At 41.4% G+C, this 27,268-nt stretch overlaps 1 protein-coding gene across 5 annotated transcripts; it reads left to right on the forward strand.

Annotated features, from left to right (window-relative positions):
* The first annotated feature begins 3,375 nt into the window (after window positions 1-3,375).
* scarb1 (scavenger receptor class B, member 1) lies at window positions 3,376-26,255 on the forward strand. 5 transcript variants are annotated; one of them, XM_065965351.1, is made up of 14 exons: window positions 3,376-3,582; window positions 7,989-8,149; window positions 11,855-11,996; window positions 12,089-12,292; window positions 12,762-12,857; window positions 12,953-13,068; window positions 13,705-13,871; window positions 16,510-16,628; window positions 21,071-21,144; window positions 21,295-21,346; window positions 22,146-22,292; window positions 24,408-24,458; window positions 24,999-25,068; window positions 25,488-26,255. In XM_065965351.1, the coding sequence occupies exons 1-14, from the start codon at window positions 3,463-3,465 to the stop codon at window positions 25,493-25,495; spliced, it is 1,527 nt and encodes a 508-aa protein (XP_065821423.1). In that variant the 5' UTR covers window positions 3,376-3,462; the 3' UTR covers window positions 25,496-26,255. The 5 variants fall into 5 exon arrangements, with proteins under 5 accessions (XP_065821423.1, XP_065821425.1, XP_065821422.1 ...); XM_065965349.1 differs by lacking the exon at window positions 3,376-3,582 and adding an exon at window positions 6,597-6,903; XM_065965353.1 differs by lacking the exon at window positions 24,408-24,458.
* Window positions 26,256-27,268: the final 1,013 nt, after the last annotated feature.

A 27,268-nucleotide genomic window follows, 5' to 3' on the forward strand; every position in this document is an offset into this window, starting at 1 on the left:
ACCACCTCCCGAGGGGAATGTCTGCCTCTAGCTGCTAAAAGCTCTTCTGCACATCATTCAGTCGGCCTGTATGCTGTTTGCTCCGGGTCTGAGAGTCTAAAGTGTGTTTATAAGAGTCCGCCGTAATGTCGACTGAGCTTTACTGCCTCGATGTCATCGTTTCTTCATGTTCAATGAGTCTTAAACATATTTAGAAGAAGATTATGAAACAAGTCTTATGCTTTGTTTTAAAGGGGAACATGTGTGTGTTCCTGTTTTTGGACCTTTTACATTTTGCAGCTGCGAGCAGGGAGACAGGGAGGCGTCTGATTGGTTCATCAGATTGGTTCCTCGTGGCAGACATTGGTCGAACCTTTTACAGACTTACAAACTGATACAGATGACGGATTTTCTTTGTTCCTTTTTCAGAGAACATGAGTTATTCAATTCTGTCAGGACCTAAAGACAATTTACACCAGAATCTGAAGAAGTGGATCTGGAGGAAATTACCAAACCTTGCTTTCTTTCAAAGTAGCTCTCAGCTCTCAAAGATTGGAGAACCCTCATAATGATGAAACTCAAGTCCTACATGTCTTTGAGTTAATGTACTTCTTCCAGTGCCGGGGGATCGACATCAGCACTTTATGTTTAGGTTGAAGTTCATGCAGAGAGATTAGAGATCTCATGAGGAGCCTCACAGGGACACAGCGGGAGAGACTTTGAATCAAAAGAGCATTTGGTAATATTCATTTTGAGAGCTGCAAGAACACAAAACATCCACTTTCCTTTTTTTTTAAAGACAAGTTCAGGAGGATTTACTCGGACCGGACCTCCCACTGCTGCTGCGTGTTCTGACAGTTGACGTTTATCAGACGTCTTTATGAACCTGAAGACGTGTGAGCCACCAAATCTGCGTCTCCGCGGTTCAGACTCGGTGACCTTCCCTGCACACCATCATCTCTGCATCGTGTGTTCCTAGTATAGTCCTGCCTTTAACTTAAACATGAGTTTCTCCCCTATAGGAAACACAATCTTAATTACCTCCAGGCTTTCTCGTCCAGCTTGCCAAGTGTTGTGATTTCCACTTCTATGCCCCAAGCTGACGCAGGAATCTGATTGGTTCAGCATTTCTCCCCCCTGACGGCTGAGTGCATGCAAGAAGTGTTCCTCAACTGTTGCACCCTGCAGAGTGAAGTCACTAAATTCTCTCTGGACCGAGTCCAACCTTCAGCCGAACCATCGTCTGAGTCGTCCTCTCTCTCTCTCTCTCTTTCTCTCTTTCTCTCTTTGCATCATGTGTTTCCAGTATGTCCATGTCGTTTAACCTAAACATACCTCCAGCCCCCAGATGTGATGGCGACACATTCATAACAACCTCAAGGCTCTCCCACAGGACTCCACAAATGTTTCATTCTAAAGAGTTGTTAGGAGTTCCGTTTTTTGTCTTCTAGCATTGAAACTTGATGACTTAAAGTCAGGGTTGGTCATTTCCTCCAGATCCACTTCTTCAGATTCTGGTGTAAATTGTCTTTAGGTCCTGACAGAAATTAATAACTCATGTTCTCTGAAAAAGGAACAAAGAAAATCCATCATCTGTATCAGTTTGTAAGTCTGTAAAAACTTCAACCAATGTCTGCCACGAGGTACCAATCTGATGAACCAATCAGACGCCTCCCTGTCTCCCTGCTCGCTCTCTACCTCTTGCGTGCTCTAGCCCACACTCAGAGCATGAGCTGAGGAACAGACGGCTTTAATGCATATAAAACATTGGAGGGAACTGCACGTTTTGCACAGTGGCTTCCTCTGATTGGCTGATTTCAATCAAGTCAAAATGAAATAATAAAAAGCAAAAACCAGAGGAGACACGATGTGAAACGTGTAGTTCCCTGCAGTGTTTTATGTGAACACTGCAAATATGAGCACACTGTTGGTGGGTTTAAAAAAACAGAAGAATTTAAAGTACACCTTTTGAAAATATATGATGAAAGATAAGATCTTGAAAACGTTCGGTCCAAGACCAAACTGGACATCTGTACAGATCGAACAGATCAGAGTTATCTGTATCATGTTGTTTATGTAGAAGCCAAAGATCCTCGGTCGCACAGTTAAGATCTGACTCACAACAAGTGACCTGACCATTTTATTTTTCATTGTGCAGATGATGATGACTTAAGAGAATTATTGTTTCATGAAGTAGCTCGTCAAAAACATGAAGTATTGGGGCGGACGGATGTGCACAAATTGCACACACCGCTCTTTAAGTTAAAGATCATTTTGTCTGAAAAGGTTTGAAAAGAAGACGAGATATTCTGTTTGATAAGAGATTGTCTTTCTTTTTGTTTTCTGCACTCTGATCCTGCACATTTTAAATCATGGTGTTTTGTAGGCTGGGCATAAAATGTAATGTTTGACACAATAATAAAATAAAAACTTTAAACTGTATAAAACATCTGAGCGTCCTGGTTGATATTTCAGCCTCTCCTCATCTCTGCCTGTGAGGGATGAACGATGCTTTCTGAGGCTTGTGTTTGTGTTTAATGCAGAAGGTGTTTTATTAAAAAGTGTTTTCAGCTGCCCGGAAAAACATATTAATAAGATGGATTGACAATACTCCACCTTTAGTATTAGGATGGCATAAAATAATCTTTGACCTCATACCAATGGAGTATTTAACATATAGGTTCAAGTGTAAAGGTGAGGGTTTTTTTTTGGAAATTTGGACACCCTTCCTTAGATATAGTGGTAAAAGACTGATGATGGATTACAGCCCAGAAAACAGACAAAGGCCCTTTATTTTATGCGTTGTTTTTTAATCTTGCTTAAAAGACATTTCTTTTAATGTTAACATTTTTTCAATGTAAAAGAAAAGAGAATGCTGCCTCACTGTCAGCTGTGGTTATTATACACTGTTTCCTGCACAAGCTTGGATGCCATGGCATTCTTCGTGCCATACTTTGTGGTTACAGGCATAGCTATTTTGTCTATAAATATTAAGAAATTATAAAGAAATGTAATTTGTGGCCAATGTGTGTTGTTTGTTCTGTTGTAGTGTTTGAATTGTCTGTATGTGTGTTTAGAAGTAAAAAGTCTAATACAAATATTTTTGAAAAGAAAACAAAAAGTGTTTTCAGCATTCAGAGAGGGCTTTAAGAAAAATAAAAAACTATAACCTTCACATTAAGATTTAACGATTTTTTTTTTTGCATTCCTCTTTGAAATGAAGCGACTTTACAAAATGTCATCTGACTAAAATGTGACTGAATGAATTTGATGCACTTTGGGGTTGGGGGTTGAACATGAGTAAGACGTGCGCACCCCCCCCCCCCCCCCCTTCTCTTTCCTCTGTGTGAGGAGGGGGCGTGGTCTGCAGAGTATAAACACAGACAGCACGCGTGTGAGTTGGCAGCCTCCTCTTGAATGAGCCGCCTTTAACACCACAAGTTCAACTCTGTGATCAGGGAGTGGTGACCATCAGCTGCAGCCATGCGCATCAGTAAAACCAAAGTGGCCATTGGATTTATCGTGGCGGGGGCTATGACGGTGGTGTTTGGAGTGGTGCTGCTGTTTGTGGGACCTGCAGTGATGAAGGACCAGATCGTGAAGGTAAGCACGTTCACCTGAAGAGGATGCAAAATATGTTTAAAAAATTTAAACTTTGCAGGAGGAGGAGGATTCATATTTTTATGTTTCAAAAAATCTGCATTTTAAAGATGTAGCTGCAGTTTCTTTGTGTGAGTGTAAATCGCTGATGCTGCAGCTTCATGTTCTCTTTAGAGGCTTTAATGTTGGACTGTGCCATCCATAGTCTATCTTTACTGGTGTTAATGTATCACCCGCAGCATATTCCCAACATAAAGTACAGAGGATATGGCTTTATAGATGCCAGCAGGAGGATTTTAAAGGCGCTGAATGTATTTTGTTCTCATTAAAATGTTGATAGTTCAGCCCTCTGAGCTCATTAATGCACTTTTTTTCTTTTTATCTTGAGTAAACTCATGTGAGGATCTACTTCTGCTCAATCCCTTTATTTGAATTAAAAAAAGAAGTGTTGTTGCACATGTAAATGTTATAATTCAGTCACGATCTTACCAGAAGCTTAAAATCTGAAGGTTATCATAAAGGAGCTGGAAGCAGGGGCGGGTCACACTGTTTGACAGCTGGGGTTCTGATTTCTGCAGGGGGGGTGATGTGTGCACAAACGCACTTAAATAATAAATATCATTTATTAACCCTTTCTAAGCTTGTCGATCATATCTACTTTATAACACAAGAGGAGGGCAAGTTCAGATGTATGTTCAAAGTCAGAATTTAAAATGTGAATGCAAACTCCAGCACAGTCTAACCCCGAACTTCCACCAGATACGTTTTATCCGCTCCGCTGCGGCTCCATGCTCCCTCTGGACAGATTACACTCCCAACAGCGCGAGATAATATGATGTATGAGTTATAAAACCTTTATAAACAAAACAACAAACACACAAAAGGTCATTGTTCCTAACCGTCAAAACAGATTATTTTAATTCTGAAAATAAACAGGTGTCTGACTTCCTGTCCCGCTCGCTCTGCTCTGTGATGCTCCGTGCTCGGACACCCTGCAGAAATAGAAGTCTTGAGTATCTGCTGCAGATGACTCTGGACTGACGGAGCTGAGACGCAGCGGAGCCAGATTCAGATTCAGATTCAGATTCAGATTCAGATTCTTTATTGTCCCACAAGGGGAAATTTGCGTTGCAACAGGAGCACACAGAAGACAAGAAACACAAGGACAACATCACCATGAAACATAAACCAAAACAAATTTAAAAAATCAGACAACACAGCAAAATATAAAACCAAATAAAAACAGCACAATAAAATCAGTCAAGAGCTCGTACCAGAATGAACATTCAAGTTATTAAAGTGCAAAGTGCAATTCAAGTGCAAAAAGAGCAACAAATAGTTAATTGTTGTTTAACAGATTAATTGCACTTGGTAAAAATGAGACCTGGAGTCTTTTAGTCTTCCTCACAGGAGCTCTAAAACGACGACCTGAGGGTCAAAGCAGAGGAAGAACACACACTGACTGAAGCAAAAACAACCTGAGCGGAGATGGAATGAACACACACTGACTGAAGACAGAGTGTTACTTTCATATGTAGGCCGAAGTGTCTTATGAAAAAGATTTGAAGGGTTTTTATTTACAATGTAAAGGACAAACAGAAGAAAAAAAGCTACATTAATATGTGAAGAAAACAGAAGAAGAAGAAGGAGATGTATTTGATTAATCCTGTCTGAGGGGAGGGTGTAGGGGGAGCCTTGCTCAAGGGCACCTGTGCAGTGCTCAGGAAGCCAACTGGCACCAAATACTCGCAACCTTTGCAAAAAAAAGGAGCTAATATTTGGTTTAAACTTAAGTCCCGTCTCTGAGATGGCAAATAGCCAATCACAGTTTTTGATTTTTTTGGGGTGGCCAATCGTATTTCAAGGGGGGCCCATGACACACCTTACTTAACATTTTGACTTAATTCTGGATATGTCACATCATTTTTGCTTTTTTTCCCCTTTGACATTTTAACTTGATTCTGAACACATTCACTTTTCCTTATTTAGACTTTTTTTCCTCAACATGTCGATTTCATTCCTTGAATTTTAAACTTTTTTCTTGACATTTCCCCCTAAACTCAAAATTTTACTTTTTTCCCCCAAAATTTTTAATTTATTCTTGACATTTTTGCTTTTGACATTTAAACATGTTTTTCTCTACATTTCAACTTTTCTCTCAGAGTGCATTATGGGGGATAAACCTTCCTCCTGTGAAGACTTATTTCTCATTTCTGGCCCTTATCTACGGTGGCTGGGAAGTGCAAAGCAAAATTACAAATGTGAGACAAATTAACATTTTGAAAAACCTTTTTACATTTTTAGAAAACAAAATTACAAAACCAAAACACGTATAGCAAGAAAAGAAACACATTTACAAACGACAGAATCTTGACAAAATGGGAATGTACCAAATGTCAGACGTGACCCAGAAGTGATCGAGGGAGGGGTCATTTTGTTTGTTTTGTTTTGTCGCGGTACGTTCCCTTTCCGTCAAGATTCTGTCGTTTGTAAATTTGTTTGGGGGGGGGGGGGGGGGGGCTGGTAAAAGTGTTCTGACACTTGTAAATTTGTTTGGGGGGGGGGGGCTGGTAAAAGTGTTCTGACACTTGTAAATTTGTTTGGGGGGGGGGGGGGCTGGTAAAAGTGTTCTGACACAGCGATTGTAAAAGTGTTTCACATCTTGTAAATTTGTTTTGTCCTTGGTAAGTGTTTTTGGTTTTGTAATTTTGTTTCATAAAATGTTAAAATGTTTTACAAAATGTAAATTTGTCTCACATTTTGTAAAAGTGTTTAACACTTTGTAATTTTGCTTTGCACTTCCCAGCCACCGTACTTATCCTCTTCCGTACTTTCCTACCTGTAGCTCAGTATTTTACATAACTGTGATACTGGCTTTGTTCAGCAGAGAAACTTCTTTCTTCCACCACATGACGTCATCTGGGAGTCTGTAAGTGTAGAATGCGCGCGAACTACAACTCCCAGAATCCTCAGCGCAGTTGGAGGCGTGACAAGCAGCGTATAAAAACGATGACAACAGAAGCCAGGTCAACAATATGTATGAGAGGTGTTTAAAAGCCGGCAGAGAGAGCAGACTTTACCTCATTACGTCCGTTTCTTTAAACCTGACTCGTTGTTGTTGTAGTGAGTTACAGTCTGCTTCCTCTGATTAGCAGCAAAGCTAACATGCTAACCCCGGTTAAAGCTGTCAACAACAAACAAACAATGGTTGTCAATAAAGCCAAAGTCGCCGTGGGGTTCATGGTCGCAGGTGTGCTCACCGTGTTTTTTGGGACGCTTCTGACTTTCGTGGGTCCGATAATCATCGACGACCAGATCGTGAAGGTAAGCAGCTGATCACCAAAACCTGAGTCTTCATCTGCTGAGTCAGGTTATTTATTGTACACCTTTAAGTAACAGAAGAGGAGTCACAGGTGTTCAAAGTAAATCGCTGTTCAAATGCGCGTGCACGCTCAGAAATAGCTCAAAAAGTAAATTTCATCCTCATTTTAATGCTCATTTAAAGGTGCACAGGACTGTTGGAACATGATGTGTGCAGCAGTGAGTGTTGTGAAAGAAATGACCTACTTCTGAGGCTCTGCCAAAACACCAAAGAGGGACAAATAGAAATGTAGAGCTTAAAAATGAGTAATAGATGTGTGTATGTCGATACAGTTTGCGCGGAAAATTAAGAGGAAAAAATGCCACAAGAAGTTTGAAGTATTAAGGAGCAATCTGCATGTTAGGAAATGTAAGTGACCTCCTCACAGGAGTGGAGAAAACAAGAAATTTAGAGCTTTAAAAATGAATAATAGATGCATAAATGTTCTTGATTTGTGTGTCTACAAGACAACTTCCTGCTTTTCATCAGCTTTAATGTAAATGTAGATTAACTTTTGGTGTTTTATTTTGTAGAAATGACAGAAAAATAAGAGGAAAAACTTTCTGCATGTTAGGAAATGTAAGAGTGTAAAAAAACAAAACATTTAGAGCCTTAAAAATGAATAAAAGATGCATAAATGTTCTTGTTTTGTGTGTTTGCAGGATAAATTCCTGCTTTTATTCAGCTTTAATGTAAATGTAGATTAACTTTTGGCGTTTTATTTTTGTAGAAACTAAAGTAAATTAAGAGTAAAAATGCCACAATAAATATTTAAGAACTATCTGCATGTTCGGAAATATAAGTGAGCTACTCATAAGAGTGGAAAAAACAATTTAATGTAAAAATCAGAAAGACTCCTCAGGCTACAGCTAGGAACTTGTAAATGTAGGTATGATGGAGGTAGTCCTGGTGCTGAATCAAATCCACTAGTGTGACTTAACATGATGTACTGTGTGTGTGTGTTTTGATAGTTTCTCACACTTCCTCCGTGCACTTGTGTTCTTTTGGAGGTTTTTAAAGTGTGCTTGATGTCTTCTTCTCTCGTCAGAACACGGTGATCGACCCCAAAAACGAGATGTCCTACACCATGTGGAAGGACGTCCCCGTGCCGTTCTACATGTCCGTCTACTTCTTCAACGTCCTGAACCCTCAAGAGATCCTGAGCGGAGAGAAGCCCATGGTGGAGCAGAGGGGCCCTTATGTGTACAGGTGAGTGTTGAAGGTCTCAGACGGGGCGGACTCCAGATTCTAAATCAAGATTGGCTCGTCTCTCATCATGACTGTGATTAGAAGGAAAACGCCTCTTTCTAAAAAACAAAAGGTTGCATTAACACCAGATCATTCCCTCTTAAACGTCTCGTCCTGAATCATTAACCCCTCATGCATTTCTTGCTGCGCTGCATTTGCACATCAGCTCCTCCGTCCTGCAGCCGGTAATCTTGATCTGCATCTGACATGCCTCGTTCTGTCTTTGTGTTTCTTAACGCTCCTCTCTCGCACTTTGCACAGACCGGGCTGGATGCTGCTCACTTGTTGAGGAAAGGGGGGCGGAGTTAACTTTTTAGGAACAGTATGTACCCCTTATGTGGGTCAGTCTCTATATGGCAAAGTGAACTCTTTACCACTGACATAGTGGGCTGCATCACAAACCTCTATTACATAACTTTCCCTACATGAAAAGAAGGAGGAGGGCTGACGGGGGGGTATAGTTTCCTATAGAAACCAGATGTGGACCCAGTTCGTTATGGAACAGCATGTTTGAGGGAAACGAGCCTGCAGCAGAATCTGAAACATGCGTCACGCATCACGCTGAAACATGGCCGATAAACATGCAGGGAGATGGTTGAGTTGTTGGTAAGAAACATCTTATTATTCACACCCTGATGCAAATCTCGCTCAGGTATGAGATGAGAGATGAGCTCCTGCAGCCACATGTCCAATGTGTCCTTGGTTGAGACACTTTCTCTCTCTGCTAATTACAGTTCACTTAGCAGATGCTCAGTCTGTCTTCTGCCTTTGTTTGGGCCGATCACTTAAAGATCCATTATCTGCTCATCAGTAGGAGAGGTCACACCCAGCGTTATTACAATCCAGGCTGAAGAGAGAATCTGAATCTGAAACGGCAGGCAGAAAGAGCTCTGATATGACATCTGGGACGGTCCCAGTCAGTTTAGGTATTCAAAGTGAAACCTGCTTTTGGGTAGAGATTCTCTGAGCATGGATAGGAGAGGTCAGCTGACGTGGGGTCACGCCCTCTGTTGATTTCTGGCTGTAAAGTCAAGCCGGGTCAGCTGTGGTTCACTCAGGGTTTTTAAGCACATAAGGTCAAGGAGAAGCGTCAAGACCAAAATGAGTAAAGACCAGCGAGGCCACCGAACCAGGATATCCTCGACATCTGCCTCGCCTGTATTTCCTCTTGTTGCCGGGTTGACCCATCATGGTCACATAAACACAAATCTCTTGTCATTCATGGGTACAGATGCACCTGTCATAGACGGTGCAATCTCTGACAGAGAGCCTCTTCCCCCCGGCCTGTCATGAACAGATTGATGGTCTCAATTGCAGAAACTCGAAATAAGATTTATTTTAACAAAAAAGGCTAAAAACAAAACTTACTTTAAACCAAAGATTAAAGTCAAAACACTGGAGCAGAAGACAACCGACATCCAACACAGACTCACATACGACATACATACATGAATGAACGGAACACAAATCACAGAGAACTAAATATAGAATAGAATAGAATAGAATAGAATGACTTTATTGATCCCAAACTGGGAAATTGTGGCGTTACAGCAGCAGGTTGTCCAAACACAATATGAGTAAAAAAACACAATATTAGCAAATTTAAACACAATATAATATTAAATACAAAGTAAATAAGCACTAAAAATATCAAAACTAAGAATGAGAATATATTCAACCAGGATTTAACTAAACATTACTAGTCTTAAATATGAAAGATTAAATGTGAATGTGCATAAACAGAGTTGTAAATGGACAGTAATGACATAAAGAATGTAACAATAATACAGACTAGAACATAGAGGGACACCAGGATACAAAATAACACAGGAAACACTAAAGACTGATCTAGGAACCTGTAGCCTAATCCAGGAGAATTAAAACATGGAAACCTAAACGCTGAAATACAAGACCAAATCATGACACAGCCTTCGTTTAAATTCGGCCTCTGGAACCGCCAATCTGCTCAGAATAGAACGGATCCAATCAAATCTGTCGGGACATAAACCTCACTGAAGACAGGGTCACACCAGCTGCTCTTGGAGGTGGAACAGGTACCCTCCTCCTCCTCCTCCTCCTCCTCCTCCTCCACTCTGCTCAGATCATGTTAGTACGTATTTTCATGAATTGATTCATCTTGATAATTTTCTGGATATATCTTTAAATCTGTCTACCATCTAAGAGTAACTCTTCTCTCAGGTGAAACCATATCTATGTGAGGCATCTCATGGCAGCAGAGTTATATTTGGTTTGGAGCCAAAAGAAGGTTTGCTAAAGAGTGAAATTTATGTGTCTGACATTTACGAGTCAAGGTGATGTCTTCTTTTTTAGCCTTACAGAGATGTACCAAAGTAGCCGAGAATTTGTAGGATGAACCTTCTAGTAGAATATAAGCAACACTGTGAAGATGAAGATTTTGCCACTTTGCCAATGATTGTGAGATCTTGGTCAGCATGGGTCAGCCATGTGTGTTGTGTTTCTGTGTTGTCTGACCACGGCTGAATGAATCTAAGATGATCCACAGTCTGTTTCACGATTTCATCATTGTCCATTTACTATAGAGACTATGGAAGCGACTAGTGATCAGAATTCAAATGATGAAGCTAATAATTTGAAAATGAAAATGCATTAACAGAAATGCTTTTTAATTTTCAGAATATGGTTGTATTATTATTTGACTCGAAATAAAATTATGACTAATTGATCTAATTTGCATTTTAGTTTTCAACTTCAAAAATGCACATTCTTTGACTAAATTAAAACGAAGAAGAAAATGACATTTGCTTTTTCATTTTCAAAAAATGCTCCGCTAAATTTGCATCATAATTCAAACGAAAATGCTAATTTGAAAATGAAAATGCATTAACAGAAACGAAAACGTCAAATAATGCACCCATATTCTGAAAGTTAAAACGCGTTTCTGTTAATGCATTTTCATTTTCAAATTAGCTTTATCATTTGAATTCTGATCACTAGTCACTTCCATATGAAACAACCCCCACCTAACATATCAAAAACATTTGCCTTTTTTACTGAAAAGGATTCAACCATCAGGAACCCGTTTTCTGAGTCTCCTCCTCGCTCCCCCTCACTCCCCCCTTAGACCGAAGATGAGGAAGTCTCCGAGCTAATGCTGGACTCCACCACCTGTCCTCTAGACCAGTGGTTCCCAAAGTGAGGGTCAGGACCCCCTGGGGGTATCGCGAGACGCTTGGAGGGGGGTTGCGAGTTGCTCCACCCTCTCGTCGTAATGAAAGTGGCTTAAAATGACCAAAATGGCAGCGTCAAAAATGCCAGATTCAAGATCATAAGCAAACGGGGATTTCAGATCGACTATGTGATCTTTTCAGACTCCAGTTTTTAGCCAATTTCAAACACCATATAAGGAGCCTACAACAGCGTGTTTATTGTCGCCTGGTAAACGTCTCGAGGGCCGCCATACTTTTAGTCAATCTTCAAATCCAACAATTTCTGACCTTTTCTGATTTTTCTATTTTTTTTTTTTTTTTTTTTTTTTTCGACCCAGTGCAGCACTCACGTCTATGTTTTTTTTCCAATATTCTGACCTACCCTGGACGCAGTTCCTCGCCTGCTTGAGCGAACCCTTCTATCTTCTATATATTCTTCTAAACGTGTTGTTATGTTTATTTGTTTTCCTTTCTCCAGAAAGCGCATCCAGAAAGACAACATCACGTTCCACCCCAACAACACGGTGTCCTACAGGGAGTACAGGCGGTACTTCTTCGAGCCGACCATGTCTGTAGGGAGCGAGTCCGACGTCGTCACCATCCCCAACATGTTGGTCCTGGTAAGACACGATGTTTCCCCTCGACGCGCTCACACTCTCCGTTTCTTATGAACTTGTCATCGTTCATTCACAAACCTGCTCGTGTCTTGCAGGGCGCCGCTGTGATGATGGAAAACATGCCGTTCGCCGTGCGTTTGATGATCAGCGCCACCTTCAAGACCTTTAAAGAGGGGCCCTTCCTGACCAAGACCGTCGGGGAGCTGATGTGGGGCTACGACAGCGGGCTGGTCGATTTCCTCAACAAATACCTGCCGGGCATGCTGCCGTCCTCGGGGAAGTTCGGCCTCTTCGCTGATGTGAGTGTTTTTTTTACTGTTGAGCTCACAATTCTACAATTCACTTAGCAGACTCTTTTATCCAAAGCAACGTACATCAGAGAGTAAGAACAACACAAGCAAGGATCTAGAAAAAAGGGAACAATGTGAGTAAGAGCAAACGATCAGCTTTGAGTCTGATTGGTCACACAGGTGCTGACAGGAAGTGACCAGAGGCAAAGCACAACATTGAGGGCAGTTCTTGAGAGCTCTAATCAGTATAGAAACCATCTTATAAGTCGTCGTTATCAAACAAAAACCATCGTCATTACCATCATCATCATCAATAATATGGAGACCATCATCATTAAGTTAGTAGGTATTCATGAAAGAGCTGGGTCTTTAGCTTTTTCTTAAAGGTGCAGAGGGACTCTGCAGCTCACATGGAGTTTGGAAGTTCATTTTGATTTACCCTTTGTTTGTTTAACCACCAGCTGTTTCTTCCTTTTAGTTCAACAACTCCAACACCGGCCTGTTCACCATCAACACGGGAAAAGACGACATCGGGAAAGTCCACAAAGTCGACTCGTGGAACGGCCTGACCAAGGTGACACACGTCAGCAAGACACCTGCCTGCGGGCACTTTTTAATGCTCTTCTGTTTGTTTTCACGCTCACCTTGACTTGTCACCTGCGTTCACAGCTGCCCTACTGGAAGACACCTCAGTGTAACATGATCAACGGCACAGCTGGACAGATGTGGCCTCCCTTCATGACCAAGGAGAGCACTCTACCTTTCTACAGCCCTGACGCCTGCAGGTGAGACCGTAATGAGGAATGGTTACTTTTGTTTTGTCAGATTTACATCACAAGCAGGAACTAATGGGGCATAATGGACGGTTCCCATTTCCCAAAGTGGGAAGTCTGGGGGGCGTTTTCACACCTATAGTTAGTTTGCTGTGGTCTCAATCGTGGACCAATTTGTTCCATTGTACATAAATAAGAACAAACTGGTTGTTAACTAGGCAGCGAGATAACCGGGAAGCAAATGTGGAGCATTTCTGACCTGACATTACACACTGAATTTAGCCAACAAGGTCACAGCTGACCCTCTGCACCCCCCCCCCCCCTCCCTCTTTTAGTCAGAGTGTGAACTCCTGACTTCAGGATGCAGGTACAGAAGGACCAGGATGAGGCATCACATCGTTTGTACCGCGCAGTAATCAGCTGCTTAATAAGCTCTGATCATACAGGATGAACTCGCCACTTTGCACTTTATTTCACTTGCTACTGAAATCCCTCGTTTTAGTCATGTGATGCTTTAATGTTTTTTATGTGCTGTCCGTATTGTCTGTCTGTATTGTGTTTTATGCTCTCGGTGCAAGACCAATTCCCAGAGGGACAAAAAAGGTTTCATTCATTCATTTAGTCAACAACTCCTCCTTTCTATTCTAGATCTATGGAGCTCGTCTACCAGCGCCCGGGCGAGATGAAGGGGATCCCTCTGTATCGATATGTCGCACCCAAGACCTTGTTTGCAAACGGGACCGATTACGCTCCCAATGAAGGCTTTTGTCCCTGCAGGCAGTCCGGTCTGCTGAACGTCAGCAGCTGCCGCCACAGTGAGTAAAAAGCTTCACCTGAGCCCTGGAGACTTTTAGGATAAAAAATCATCTTTAGTATCAGGAAGCCAAAACGTGTCGGTCTTGAGCTTTTTGAAACACTTCATGCACCTTGATAGTTGGTTAAGTTGTGCCAGAGAACCCGACTCTGTTTAACCGATACTGAATTTATAACGGGCACAAAAAGTTTCAGAATTGCTCCAGCAGATTGCTTCTTCAGCCAGCAGCGATTAAAGGCTCTCTCTCTCTCTCTCTCTCTCTCTCTGTCTCTCTCTCTCTCTCTCTCTCTCTCTCTCTCTGTCTCTCTCTCTCTCTCTGTCTCTCTCTCTCTCTCTCTCTCTCTCTCTCTGTCTCTCTCTCTCTCTCTCTCTCTCTATCTATCTATCTATCTATCTATCTATCTATCTATCTATCTATATATATATATATATATATATATATATATTTCACCTTTAAATATAATATAAATCAAGTATATCCTCTGAAAATAACTCTGTGAGTCATGACTGTCTACAATGGGTGTAACACCCGAGTCCCACTGTCTGTGATGTTTTCAGAGTTTTCAGAGTCCTATCTTCAGTTTGTTTACATCGCCCGGACGGCCGGCTGACTCCTCCCCTCGTGTATAAAAGTTGTTTAATTGAGGGACTAGAGAAAAGAAGAATAACATACTGTACTCACTGCTTAACTGTGTTTCTAGATCACGCTCATTTCAGGTAAATTTACATGCAGTGTGAAGATACCAGCATAATAAAGATCGTTAGCATTAGCATGCTAACACAACAATGCAGCGCGAGTTGTTTTGGCTTCATGCTGGTGCTCAAGGGCGACATCTGCTGGATCAAAAAATCACATATAAAGCCTTTAAACAAGCCAAATCCTTGAGGGTGACCGATCAATAAAGGGGTCCCAGGTTAGATAAAAAACAATGGTGGGGGCGCGCTGGTGGCGTGGTGGTTAGGGCGCGCGTCCCATGTGTTGAGACTCTCGTCTCGAGCGGTAGGCCCGGGTTCGCTTCCACCCGTGGCCCCTTTCCGCATGTCATTCCCCGCTCTCTCTCCCTGGTATCCGACTCTATCCACTGTCCTCTCTCTCTCTCTGGTTTCTGACTCTATCCACTGTCCTCTCTCTCTCTCTGGTTTCTGACTCTATCCACTGTCCTCTCTCTCTCTCTGGTTTCTGACTCTATCCACTGTCCTCTCTCTCTCTGGTTTCAGACTCTATCCACTGTCCTCTCTCTCTCTCTGGTTTCTGACTCTATCCACTGTCCTCTCTCTCTCTGGTTTCTGACTCTATCCACTGTCCTCTCTCTCTCTGGTTTCAGACTCTATCCACTGTCCTCTCTCTCTCTCTGGTTTCTGACTCTATCCACTGTCCTCTCTCTCTCTCTCTGGTTTCTGACTCTATCCACTGTCCTCTCTCTCTCTCTGGTTTCAGACTCTATCCACTGTCCTCTCTCTCTCTCTCTGGTTTCAGACTCTATCCACTGTCCTCTCTCTCTCTCTGGTTTCTGACTCTATCCACTGTCCTCTCTCTCTCTGGTTTCTGACTCTATCCACTGTCCTCTCTCTCTCTCTGGTTTCAGACTCTATCCACTGTCCTCTCTCTCTCTCTGGTTTCAGACTCTATCCACTGTCCTCTCTCTCTCTCTGGTTTCAGACTCTATCCACTGTCCTCTCTCTCTCTCTGGTTTCAGACTCTATCCACTGTCCTCTCTCTCTCTCTGGTTTCTGACTCTATCCACTGTCCTCTCTCTCTCCCTGGTTTCAGACTCTATCCACTGTCCTCTCTCTCTCTCTGGTTTCAGACTCTATCCACTGTCCTCTCTCTCTCTCTGGTTTCTGACTCTATCCACTGTCCTCTCTCTCTCTGGTTTCAGACTCTATCCACTGTCCTCTCTCTCTCTCTGGTTTCTGACTCTATCCACTGTCCTCTCTCTCTCTGGTTTCAGACTCTATCCACTGTCCTCTCTCTCCCTGGTTTCTGACTCTATCCACTGTCCTCTCTCTCTCTGGTTTCAGACTCTATCCACTGTCCTCTCTCTCTCTCTGGTTTCAGACTCTATCCACTGTCCTCTCTCTCCCTGGTTTCTGACTCTATCCACTGTCCTCTCTCTCTCTGGTTTCAGACTCTATCCACTGTCCTCTCTCTCTCCCTGGTTTCTGACTCTATCCACTGTCCTCTCTCTCTCTCTGGTTTCTGACTCTATCCACTGTCCTCTCTCTCTCTCTGGTTTCTGACTCTATCCACTGTCCTCTCTCTCTCTGGTTTCAGACTCTATCCACTGTCCTCTCTCTCTCTCTGGTTTCTGACTCTATCCACTGTCCTCTCTCTGCATTAAAGGCACGAAAAGCCCAAAAATAAATCTTTTTTAAGATTTTAAAAAAACAATGGTGGTCAGGTCATGCATGTTTGTTGTATGTTTAGACTTTGTAGCACATGTTGTCACTTAGCAGATAAGGAAATTGCTACGATAAGATAATCCTTTAAACACCTTTAGGCTGTGGAGAACTGGACGTACGAAGCTTGTCCCTCACCTTTCTGCACACTTGCTTCCTGTACTTCAATAAAAGTTTTTGAGTTAATATGCAGAGCATCGAGATAATAAATTAATGTTTCCTCTTCCTGTTTCTCCCAGACTCTCCGGTCTTCATCTCTCATCCTCACTTCTTCAACGCTGATCCGGTCCTGCTGGACTACGTGAACGGCCTGAGTCCAAGTGAGGATAAGCACGGCCTCTTCATCGACATTCACCCAGTGAGCGCGCGCACACACACACACACACACACACACACACACACACACACACACAGGATGATTTACAGAGTGGATCCAGAATGTACCTTGAGCCCTGTTCCAGTCATCTTTATGGACTGATTACATATCACAGACTTTCAAACTTTGTCTTTTGTCTCATGGTCAAGTGCAGGTTTTTTATCTTTTTTGAAAAGTTTTTGTCAGAGTAATCTCCAAGCTCGAAGGTGTGCCAAGGGTCGTTTTCTATCTAAACAAGTTTAACCCGGGACTGATAGAAAAGATTGTTTTACAATCATCTCAGAACTCGTGTAAGAGATGAAAGTCCTGACTGTCTGCGACGAGGGGAGAAGCTCGAGTCCTGCTCGCTGTGTGGTTCCTCCTCCAGCCTCCTCGTGTTTATTCTGCAGAAAGTCAGAGTGAGCTGATGTGAATACGCAGCAGGATATAATCAGGAGAATTCACCTGGAGCCAGTGGGAGGAGCCAGTGGGAGGGGTCAGTGGGAGGGGCCAGTGGGAGGGGGTGGTGACCTTTAATCACCTGTGATCGCTGAACGACCATAGACTGTCTGCACGCCACCTCTACCATCTCCGTGCTCTAATCAACCTGCTGCTGCATGTTTCCTGTTCTCCAGGATGTTCTTCTCCTCTCTTTAGATCACATTGAGATTCTCTTCAACTGCACGCAGCGTTGATACAAAGAAACATATTCTCATTATAGCATCGTGTAGAGGACTCTGTTCTGCATCCGTTTTTGTTTTTTTTACCTCGGGAGACTCCGCCCCCTCCTCCTGTCTGACAGGGAAAGTCTACCCCTGTGAGGTGAATGTGTGAACAACCAGATCAGGAGAATCTCAGGAGCAGTCCTCCTGAAGTGATCTAGATATTTTCAGTGCATGTGTGAACACGGCTTTAGAGAGTGTAATCGATCAGTAAATCAGAGTGTCGTCTGCATAGTGGTGATGTGGACTGTAGTCGTTATGTAAGGACGTCTTGATTCTTTGGAAAAATAAAGTGTAGAAAAGCTGTCAATCATTAAGCAGACTTTCAGTTATCATTATGTCGAGCTGACATGTTACTACATGTTTGTGTTTACTTGCTGATAGCTTAGCTTCACTGTTTGAAGTCATTATGTGTGACATTGAAGTCAAAGGAAAATTCCCTGGATGAACTGGATGGTATCAGATTTTTTTGCCGACCCATGCAATAAAACAGTAAACATGTTCTGATTATAATTACGTCGCAGTAAAGGGTGATAAGCTACACTCCCATGATTCATCTCGCTCCTTATGCAACTCTGCTTGTGTAAATCGGCTCAGCAGTGCATTTGGCTGTTACCTGCGTGCTGATAAGGTAATTGGAAATTGGGATAATTTGCCATAATTTATGTCAGCTTGGGTCATTTACTTTATATAGCTCCAATAAAAAAATAAGGTTTGATAACTAAATCATTTTCGCCTCCCATTACATCGCTTTCCAAGAAAACAACGTCAAGTGCTCAGTGGATTACAGGAAATTAGATTCCTTTATTTAAGTGGCGTTAGATTTTATGGATACAAAAAACCTTGGAGCTAATTTGGGCGTGACGTCTTTACACTTGAGCAGATTCCTGGTGTCTCTGGTTCAATGACCTCTGAACAAAAGTTGGTTTCCAAGAAGATGGTAAGCTAGAAAAGAAAATGTTACGCTGTGGAAACACATTGGTGGTACAGGCTAAAGGTTATGTTGGTTAGAGTTGGATAAAAGCATCTGCTAAATGAATTGTAGAATTGGTTCAGTCCTGTAATGTTAGCTGATTATCGTCGGCCATCTTGCAAAGTACAAGTCCTGTATTTGGAATCTGATGCTGCTAAATGAAAGGGATGTAGAGGCTGAAATGGAGGGAATCTATGTAATATATGTTATAGAGCAAGAAATGGCAACAAATATAATCTTAATACTTATTGTCCCAGATCCAACTTTTTCTAAATGGGAATGCTCGAGGGCAGCGATGAATCTTTAAGGAACCAGCAGGTGAAGAAAAACTTAAAAACATGAAGGGGAATCATGTCTGTCATGGATCATCTCCTCCAGCATCTCTTCAGTTAAAGTGTCTTCCCTTTTTAGTCTTTAGACTTTAGTCCATGTTTAAATCAAATGTCAAGACATGAGCTCTGAAATGTGTTTCATGGTTTTATCAGACCTGCAGTCCTTCAGAGAGGAAACCCACTTACCCATTATTTAACACTCTACTCCACGCTGTCATACTAAGTACGGACAGCTCGTTCCTTTTCCAGATTTAAACCACTTTTTAAAAATGACACAACTTTTTTTGGTACTGTCAAATTTATATAAAGCCAACAACTTTTTATTTTCCGCGCTGGGGGTCGGGTAACTTTCAGAACATTTAACAATGATTCATTCATTCTTCCCAGCCGGCTCAAATCAAAATGATCCAGCATGGAATGATTTGTACGGACAATGTCAGTGGTGGTTGCATAAGGAAACATGAGCGGGAAGCGCTGGTGATTATCATTGGGATTTAATTAGAAGGGGAAAAGGGGCTTTTGGAGGGCGGAGGGGGGGCGTTTGTACAATCCACTTGAACATTTAGTACAGACATGCAGGAGGAAACTGCCTGTAAGGGAAATACACTAAAGGGTTAATTCTGCTGTTTTTTTTCTTTACCCTGACCCTGTTGTAACACAGTTGGGGGTCTAAAGAGGAACATCAAGTTTGGGATTTGCTCCTGTGGCTGTAAGGGGGATGTATTTCTGTAGGGGGATCCAGTCTGTGATGTTGTCAGACACTTAGAATAACAATCAGAGTCCGTTAGTCGTACACTCCGGTACACTCCGAGGTTTATTCTTAACTTGAAATACGTTGGAGCCCTTGCTGCCTGTTTGTGCAGCTGTTGGTTGGGCAGTTGCAAAACTTTTTAACCCGGCATATTTCAAATACGCAGTGGCGCTTCTAGAGTCTGTTTGGGCCCCAGGCAGGAAATAATTGGGGGCCCCACCACCCGCATTTAACCCCATTTTGTCTGCCAGTGTCCAGACGCTAACCCCTCTTCCTCTTTTTTTCCTGTTCCTGTTTTCTCTCCTATCGACAGATAATTCCTCTTCTGTTTTTTTTGGGGTGTTTCATTGACTAACTGTTGGGGGGCCCCAAGCTGTTGGGTCCAGGGTTTCAGGTACCAAAGCTCCTGCTCGGGGTCTGCTCAAGAAGTTTCAAGATTGGTTCTCTGGGCGCTTGAGTCCTTTGAGTGATTCAAAGGTTGGGAATCTGGCACGAAGATAGTTCACTTCTCTGTGGCTAATGCTAATCAAACCTGTGACTTCTTCATAGAATGTACTCCTAAGTCTATATTTCAGAGTTCCTCATCACATATCAGCTTTAACAGTCTCTGTTGTGTCTCCTTGAATCGTCCTCTTTGTTGTTACTGTAGAGCAGCTTTTCCCAAATTTAAAACTGCCGCAGCCCACTTTGAAATACAAAATGACTCCGGGGCCCGTTATAAAATAAAAGTTTTGACTACAGCTATCCCTTTCAGTCAGGGTAAATTATTGGACATGACAACATGATATTATGGCAAGATGGACACCAATGTTTACAAAACATTATGTCCATAAATAGTCATGACAGGCCTTACTAATCACTTAAAGGGTTGACTCATGGTGAATCATCATTATTGTGATATTTCTTTTATTTTTAAACTTGGTGGAGGGCTTTTCGCGGCCCACCTGCAGTACCCACACAGCCATGTCATGTTGTTTTTTTTTTTTCAACATATTTTTATTAAAGCAAGTTCAAAACATACAGTGCAATTGGGATGCAGCTTTTTAAATTTCCTGTAGATTCAAGTCATGACTGGATCGTGTCCGGTTCCCACTGCCCTGAAGATGCAGCTTTGTGCTGATGGTCCGGTTCTTTGTCCAGACATTTTAAAAACTGCTTGTTTTACTTTTAAGCTGCAAAATGTACGCATGTCGGACTTGGGTCCTTGGGACTTGAGTTCTCACCAGAAGAACTTTGTTTAGTTTGGATAAAGATCATGGAGAGTGCTGAGAGAATAGTTTTACGCCCATCAAGTTGAAATACAGTGTCCTTCAACTTCCGCAGACGAAGTCAAAACTGTGCATGAATGTTTCTTTAGGGAGAGTCCACATTTCCCTGCCAAGCCGACTTGAATGGGGAGTCCTTGGGCGACTTATTGGATGGTTAAACTGGATCGTAGTCTTCTAAAACGGATTAAAAAGGCGACCAACGAATGGAGCACCATTAAGGATTTCTTTCTTTTGTTTACTGTGCTGTCTTTCATGGGAATGTTTTCTTAATAGCTGAGTAGAGATTTACTTTTTTCCAGCACTCTTGTTTGATTCTCTTTTATTTTGAAAAGTGGGCTTTGGTGAGTTTTCTTTTATTTTTTATGCCTCCTTTTAATATTTCTTGATGTCTTTTCCCAGGAAACAGGTGTCCCTCTGAACGTCTCCATCCGCCTGCAGCTCAACCTCTACATGAAGAAGGTGTCGGCCATCACGTAAGGAGGTTTTCCCTAAACAATTCTTGTTTGTTTAGATGTTTTAAGATGTATCCATTGTGCATGCTTTTAGAGATTTCCTGTTTTTTTTTTCTCACCGTGCACTCTGCAGCCCTGGATTTTGACATTAACTGTTTTGTGTTCTTGCAGAGAAACTGGCAAGATTTCTGAGGTGGTGATGCCAATGATCTGGTTTGAGGAGGTAAGATTCTGATATAGACACCAGTGTGTGTGATCATTGTGTTCCATGCTGTATGGTGATGTTTGGAGCCAGCTTTCTTTTTTTTTTTTGTTGCAAGATTTCCCAATGTTTCTGTTTGTATAAGAGCTGCCAGTTTGCAAAAAAGAAAAAATGTTCAGTGATCTTCAATCATGACTCAAAATCTGTTTCCAAGTGTTAAACTTTTAAAAAGCCAATTATGAGTTTTGCACATTTAAAGGCTTTATATGTGATTTTTTTTGATCCAGCAGATGTCGCCCTTGAGCACCTGCATGAAACCAAAACAACTTGAACTGCATTGTTGTGTTAGCATGCTAATGCTAGTGATCTTTATTATGCTGGTATCTTCACACTGCATGTAAATTTACCTGAAATGAGCGTGATCTAGAAACACAGTTAAGCAGTGAGTACAGTATGTTATTCTTCTTTTCTCTAGTCCCTCAATTAAACAACTTTTATACACGAGGGGAGGAGTCAGCCGGCCGTCCAGGCGATGTAAACAAAGTGAAGATAGGACTCTGAAAACTCTGAAAACATCACAGACAGTGGGACTCGGGTGTTACACCCATTGTAGACAGTCATGACTCACAGAGTTATTTTCAGAGGATATACTTGATTTATATTATATTTAAGTGTGAAAAATCACATATTAAGACTTTAAAGGTAGAGTCAGCAGCTTCAAAATAAAATACAGACTTAAAGTAGAGCTGCTCCATCGTCATAATAATGTTGCTGTAGAAGAATGTCTACTTTAATTTTGTGTCATTTTCCCCCTCCTCAGAGCGGTTATATAGACGGCCCCATCCTCACCACGTTCCACACAAACCTGGTCATTCTTCCCGCTGTTATGGAGTACATGCAGTACGGATTCATCGCCCTCGGCCTGGCGACAATACTCATCGCCTCCCTGGTGTATCACAAAGTGAAGGTAAAGCCGCCGCCTAGCATGAAGGCACATGACCTCTTTCTTTAACTGCATGCAGCATGGTGCATGAATGTTCTTCTGTGAACAGGAAGAAGGGGCAGGAGAGGCCGTACTCAACACACTCTGATTCATATACAGGATGGGATTTAGATTATATATGTGTCGTCTTTTTCTGTAAAGCATAATGCAACCTTTACTTCAAACAGGTGGGGGGAAGAGGGGAAACATTTCACAGTGAGGGCCTGTGTTCATTAACACTGTTTTTTGCAGTAGCAGGAATGTTTTTCAACACTAAACAAAATGCAGTTTGAACATTGTCCTGCTTGCCATTTAAACTTACCTGTTAAATGACCAACAGCTGCACATATTTCCAGCTTATCTCCATACATCGATGTCAACATTTAGAATATTATCTTTAAAGGCGCAGTTAGCGGAGGATAAGGCAGAAGGTCTTGTGTTGTCCTTAAAGTGTTTTTCACCTTCCTGACCTCTGGTTTGGGGACAAGCCGATATGTTCGGGGTTAGTCAGCAGAAGTTTGTCCTCATGTGTCACTGACTCTCGCGTACACATTCAGCAGTGAATGTATGTGTTTGTATTGTCTTATCAGATGAATGAACACAAATGTCACAGGGACAGTATAAACACTATAAAGGTCCCTAACACACCTGAAAGAGAAGATACAATCTTTACATCCCTTTGCTGAACAGGAAGATGTGATAAAACATCACAAGTATTAAGAGTTTGATTAAGGAACAGTTTACACTGAGAAATGGATGAAAAGATCGATTCTACTTTAAAAAAAGAAGCCGTTAGCTTAGCTTAGCAGAAAAACTGGAAGCTGGATGCAAACAAAAAAATGTGTTTTGCTAGTTCTCTAATTTATAATCCAAATATTATTTGCTGAACAGTTAAAGCTACCAATCATCACATCTTCCTGTTAATAATTTCACTCTTAAAGTACTTTATACAAGCTAGATAGGAGCTACAGTTAGCTTAACTTTGCATTAGGTTGCTAGCTTAAAAAAACTGTCTCTAACATCTTTACTTCCTTGTTGTAAGTGTTAAGATCAGAGCTGTAATCGCTGTTTCACTTGCAACAAATTCATGCTAAGCTAACAGCCTTTTTCATCTTGCTTCAAATTTAGCATACAAACATGACAACGGTATCAGTCTTATTAGTTTATTCATGTAGAGAGTTGAATAGTTTCAGACTACACTTAACTTAAACTAAATTAACACTTTGGCTTAGCTTAGCATAAAGACTTCAAGTACTACAATAAGAGCTATGCTCACTGTTAGCTTTGCATCAACTTTTTATGCTAAGCTAAGCTAACAGCCCTCTCATTCCAGCTCCACATTTGCTCATAGAAATGATAGATGTTCCAGTCATTTAACTTGGCTTAAAATCAAAATATTTCAATTGAATGGCTTTACTGCATATGTGACTACTGCTAGTAGAGGGTTAGCTTAGCTTAGCATTCAGGTTTCATGAAAAGGTAAATCCATAGCATTTTTCTAAATCTGACATTAATGAGATGTAACAAACAATATATTACAGATTAAGTTTTGTTACGTTTAGACGCAGAGGGGCTTACTTTTTCCTGTCTTTATGCTAAGCTAAGCTAGCTACCTCCTAGTTGTAGTTTCATATATTACATAAACAGCTAGTTTAGCCACTGTATCCTCGTTAGTGTTAAATACACAAGATTTAAAGTGTTAATAGGTGAGCTTTATAAGGTTGGAGCAGGGCTAGCTCTTTCCCCCACATTGCAGTAGTTATGCTAAGCTAGGATAGCAACTTCCTAAACTATGCTCTTTATTTTGGTTCTTACAAACTCTTCTCGTAACAACTTAAATCTATTAGCATGTCTTTTTAACCCAAATCATAGGTTACTTTGAGTGTGTTGTGAGGAGGTTATGGAACATTTGCTGTCATATAAAGTCATAAACCGACCTCTTAAAGTTAATCAGAGAGTGATCAAATCTCGCTATCACAACTCTGCTGAAGTGTTTTTATGGTTGTGTCAGCCGCCCGTATAGGGAGGTATGAGGTGAACTGTCCGTCAAAGGGTTAAGGTTTTATATCATCATTTAAAAGTATTTTTTTATTTTTGCAGAAGTCTCAGAGAGAATCTGCAAAAATCTCCACAGTGGTGTGCAACCCTGGGGTTTGTAAAACGTCAACCGTTTAGTTTTTAAATCATCCAAATCATTCGTCAAATTCTAAATCATATGATTTTGAACCGTCTGATTGAAGGAGCGAGGAGATTATCTGTGAATATTTACGCCTTAAACTTCAGGATGCAGCAGAAACAAATTAGTTTATCTTTGATTACAAGTATCGATTCTTAATTCTTTACAGATTTCAGCTTCTCATTTCTGTCCTGTCTCGATTGATTGCATAATAATCAGCCTGGAGGCAAACAAGCCCAATGCCCTCACAATTAACTCTATCTGATTTTGTTGAAAAGACTCTGAATTAATACAATCGCATGTCCTCTAACTTAACAGTTTAGTCGGTTTGATCACCACCAGCAAAGAGAATCCCTGCATGAATTCTAGCAACTCTGTCACCTCCACAGACTCAAATAACCCCCCGGACCAGGTACTGCTTTCACCTGTGTCACAGCCTCAATCTAACCCTCTGCAAATTATTTATGTGTATTTCCTGATTGGCTGATGTGTGAGACAATTTTGTCATCTCTTAGGCCTCTGAAAAAGAGCTTAAAGACTCATATGACCACGAAAAAAAGGAGAAATGTTTCATGAATAATTCAGGTGGGTGCACACACACACAAAGGCATATACACAAACGTGTGAGTTAACAGTACATGTGTGTTTCAAGCTTTGCAGTGAACTTCAAGGAAACACATACATGTGAGTGGTGGTCCCATCACAGTGACAAGAAATGAAAGAAATATGTGACACCACAATGTGGAAGAGTCCGTTTGTTTGGACTCCTCTGAAGAAGAGGATGATGTTTTACATATTAAGGAGCTTTCCTTTTCCATTCGGTTATTTCGTGCACTCGATGTAGTCGTGGAGGCCGGCGGTCCCTCACTCTCTCACCCCCGAGGCCTGACATCAAAAACAATCTGAAATTTTGTTTTTAAGTTCATCCAAAGTTTTTTATTTTTATTTTTATTCTCTGAATTCTTCTAATTCTGCTTTTTTTCTTAATTTCTTTCCCGACACAGAGAAGTAAAAGAGACGGTGATGCTGCACCCGCTGGAAACAGGAGCACTACACCCGAAGACCAAGACCCTCTACTGCAAGACGACACGGACTGACACACACATTAACACACACACACAGCTGGCGTGTGGACTCATCAACATGTTTTTGTTGAACTGAAACACTGTGACACGGTGCTCCTCCCCTTATTGTGCTTCCACATTTTAACGTACTGTAGAGTTTATGAAACCCTTACCTGAAGAAGAATCACGTTTTGTTTTGAACGTGTTTTTCTGTCCAGGCTCTCGGCGTTGAGACTTCCTGTCCCGTCATGCGGAGCCAATAAAGACGCTCCAAAACTAAGAACCACTTTTTTTGTATAAAGACATGCCAAGCCCACTTCCTCCATTAAAGCAGTTTTGTGTTTCTTTTGTTCTGATAGCACAGGGTTAGGTGCTAGTTAGGGTTAGTACACAACGATTCTGCACAGTGTTTTCTCCAGGAGCAGTATTAGACAGTTACAAGAGAACGTGAAGGTCTACTGACTGCCAGGTGGACTTTAAGACCAAAGTGCCTTTTTTGTAAGGGGGGGAAACATTTCTTCATCTGATTAACTTATGTGCATTCAGGATCATAAACCTCCTCAGACGACCACTGAGTCAGACAGAGCAGACGCACTCCTCTTTGTGAACCACTGTCCTCTGTAACGTGTGAATGTATGAACGTGACTGAAATCATTAAGTGTCAAATAATTAAGAAAAGATTGGAGGTAATAAATGTGTTTAAAATGACTCTTTATGACTTTGTGATTCTTATTTCATGCCTACTGTGATTTTAAACATCTTTAAACATACATTCATTCATTCATATATTTCCAGTTCCTTTAATTCTGTTGTTTTGGACTTTAAGCCTCTTTAATACCATCAGCAGGATTTAAAAAAAGCAGCATCAAAATGTTTTTCATACGGCTGGTTTCCAAATCAAAAAATAATCTCAGACAGTCGAGGTTGGAGCTTTGTGTAATGCAGGTCAGGTCACAGAATCCACACATTTGAGCAGATGTTATAATCGTCTGATTTGAATGCAGAGGAGTTTGACCTCTTTATCTTCACTGCAGCGTTTTATCTCATGATGACTTCCACTTCTTTAGGAGACACGCTGCAGGCTGGAAGTCAAAGTCTGGGAGAACACTTTCACAATGGTGTGTGTTTATTGATGAGCATACGCTGCCCTGGAATTGATTCCTCATTGGCTAATCGGGTGACACAAACACAGATAGAAAAGGTTAAGAGATAATATGCAGTGGGATCATCTGTCCACCAGGGGTCAGCATTTACTGTGAATCAGCAACAGTGAAACGTCAACATAAACAGCATGTTTGGTGTTTCAGCTGGAGGTCACAGAAGACGAGGAGGTGACCTCAGCACAAAAAGCTGAACGTATTATTTATTCAAGTAGCACAAAGTGTGAAACAATTTTAAAAAGCTTGAGACAAATTGACATTTTCAAAAATCAAAATCAAAATGACAAAAGCAAAAAGAATTTACAAACAACGTAATCTTGCCGGCAAAGGAACTTCAAAAAGTGTTCTGCCACTTGTACATTTGTTTTCTAAAATGTAAATTTGTCTCAAGCTTTGTAAAATGTTTTCACAATTCGTAAGTTTAGTCTCAATCTGTTCTGAATAATATCTGCAGGGATGAACACTCTGCTTCTCGCTCACTCGCTCTCTCTTTTTCTCTTCTTATCTACCTCTGTCTCCGTCTTCTTCCTCTTAGCCGTTGTATCAAACAGTACAGAGACG

The sequence above is a fragment of the Labrus bergylta genome, chromosome 17 (assembly GCF_963930695.1).
Source record: "Labrus bergylta chromosome 17, fLabBer1.1, whole genome shotgun sequence".
Lineage (NCBI taxonomy): Eukaryota > Metazoa > Chordata > Actinopteri > Labriformes > Labridae > Labrus > Labrus bergylta.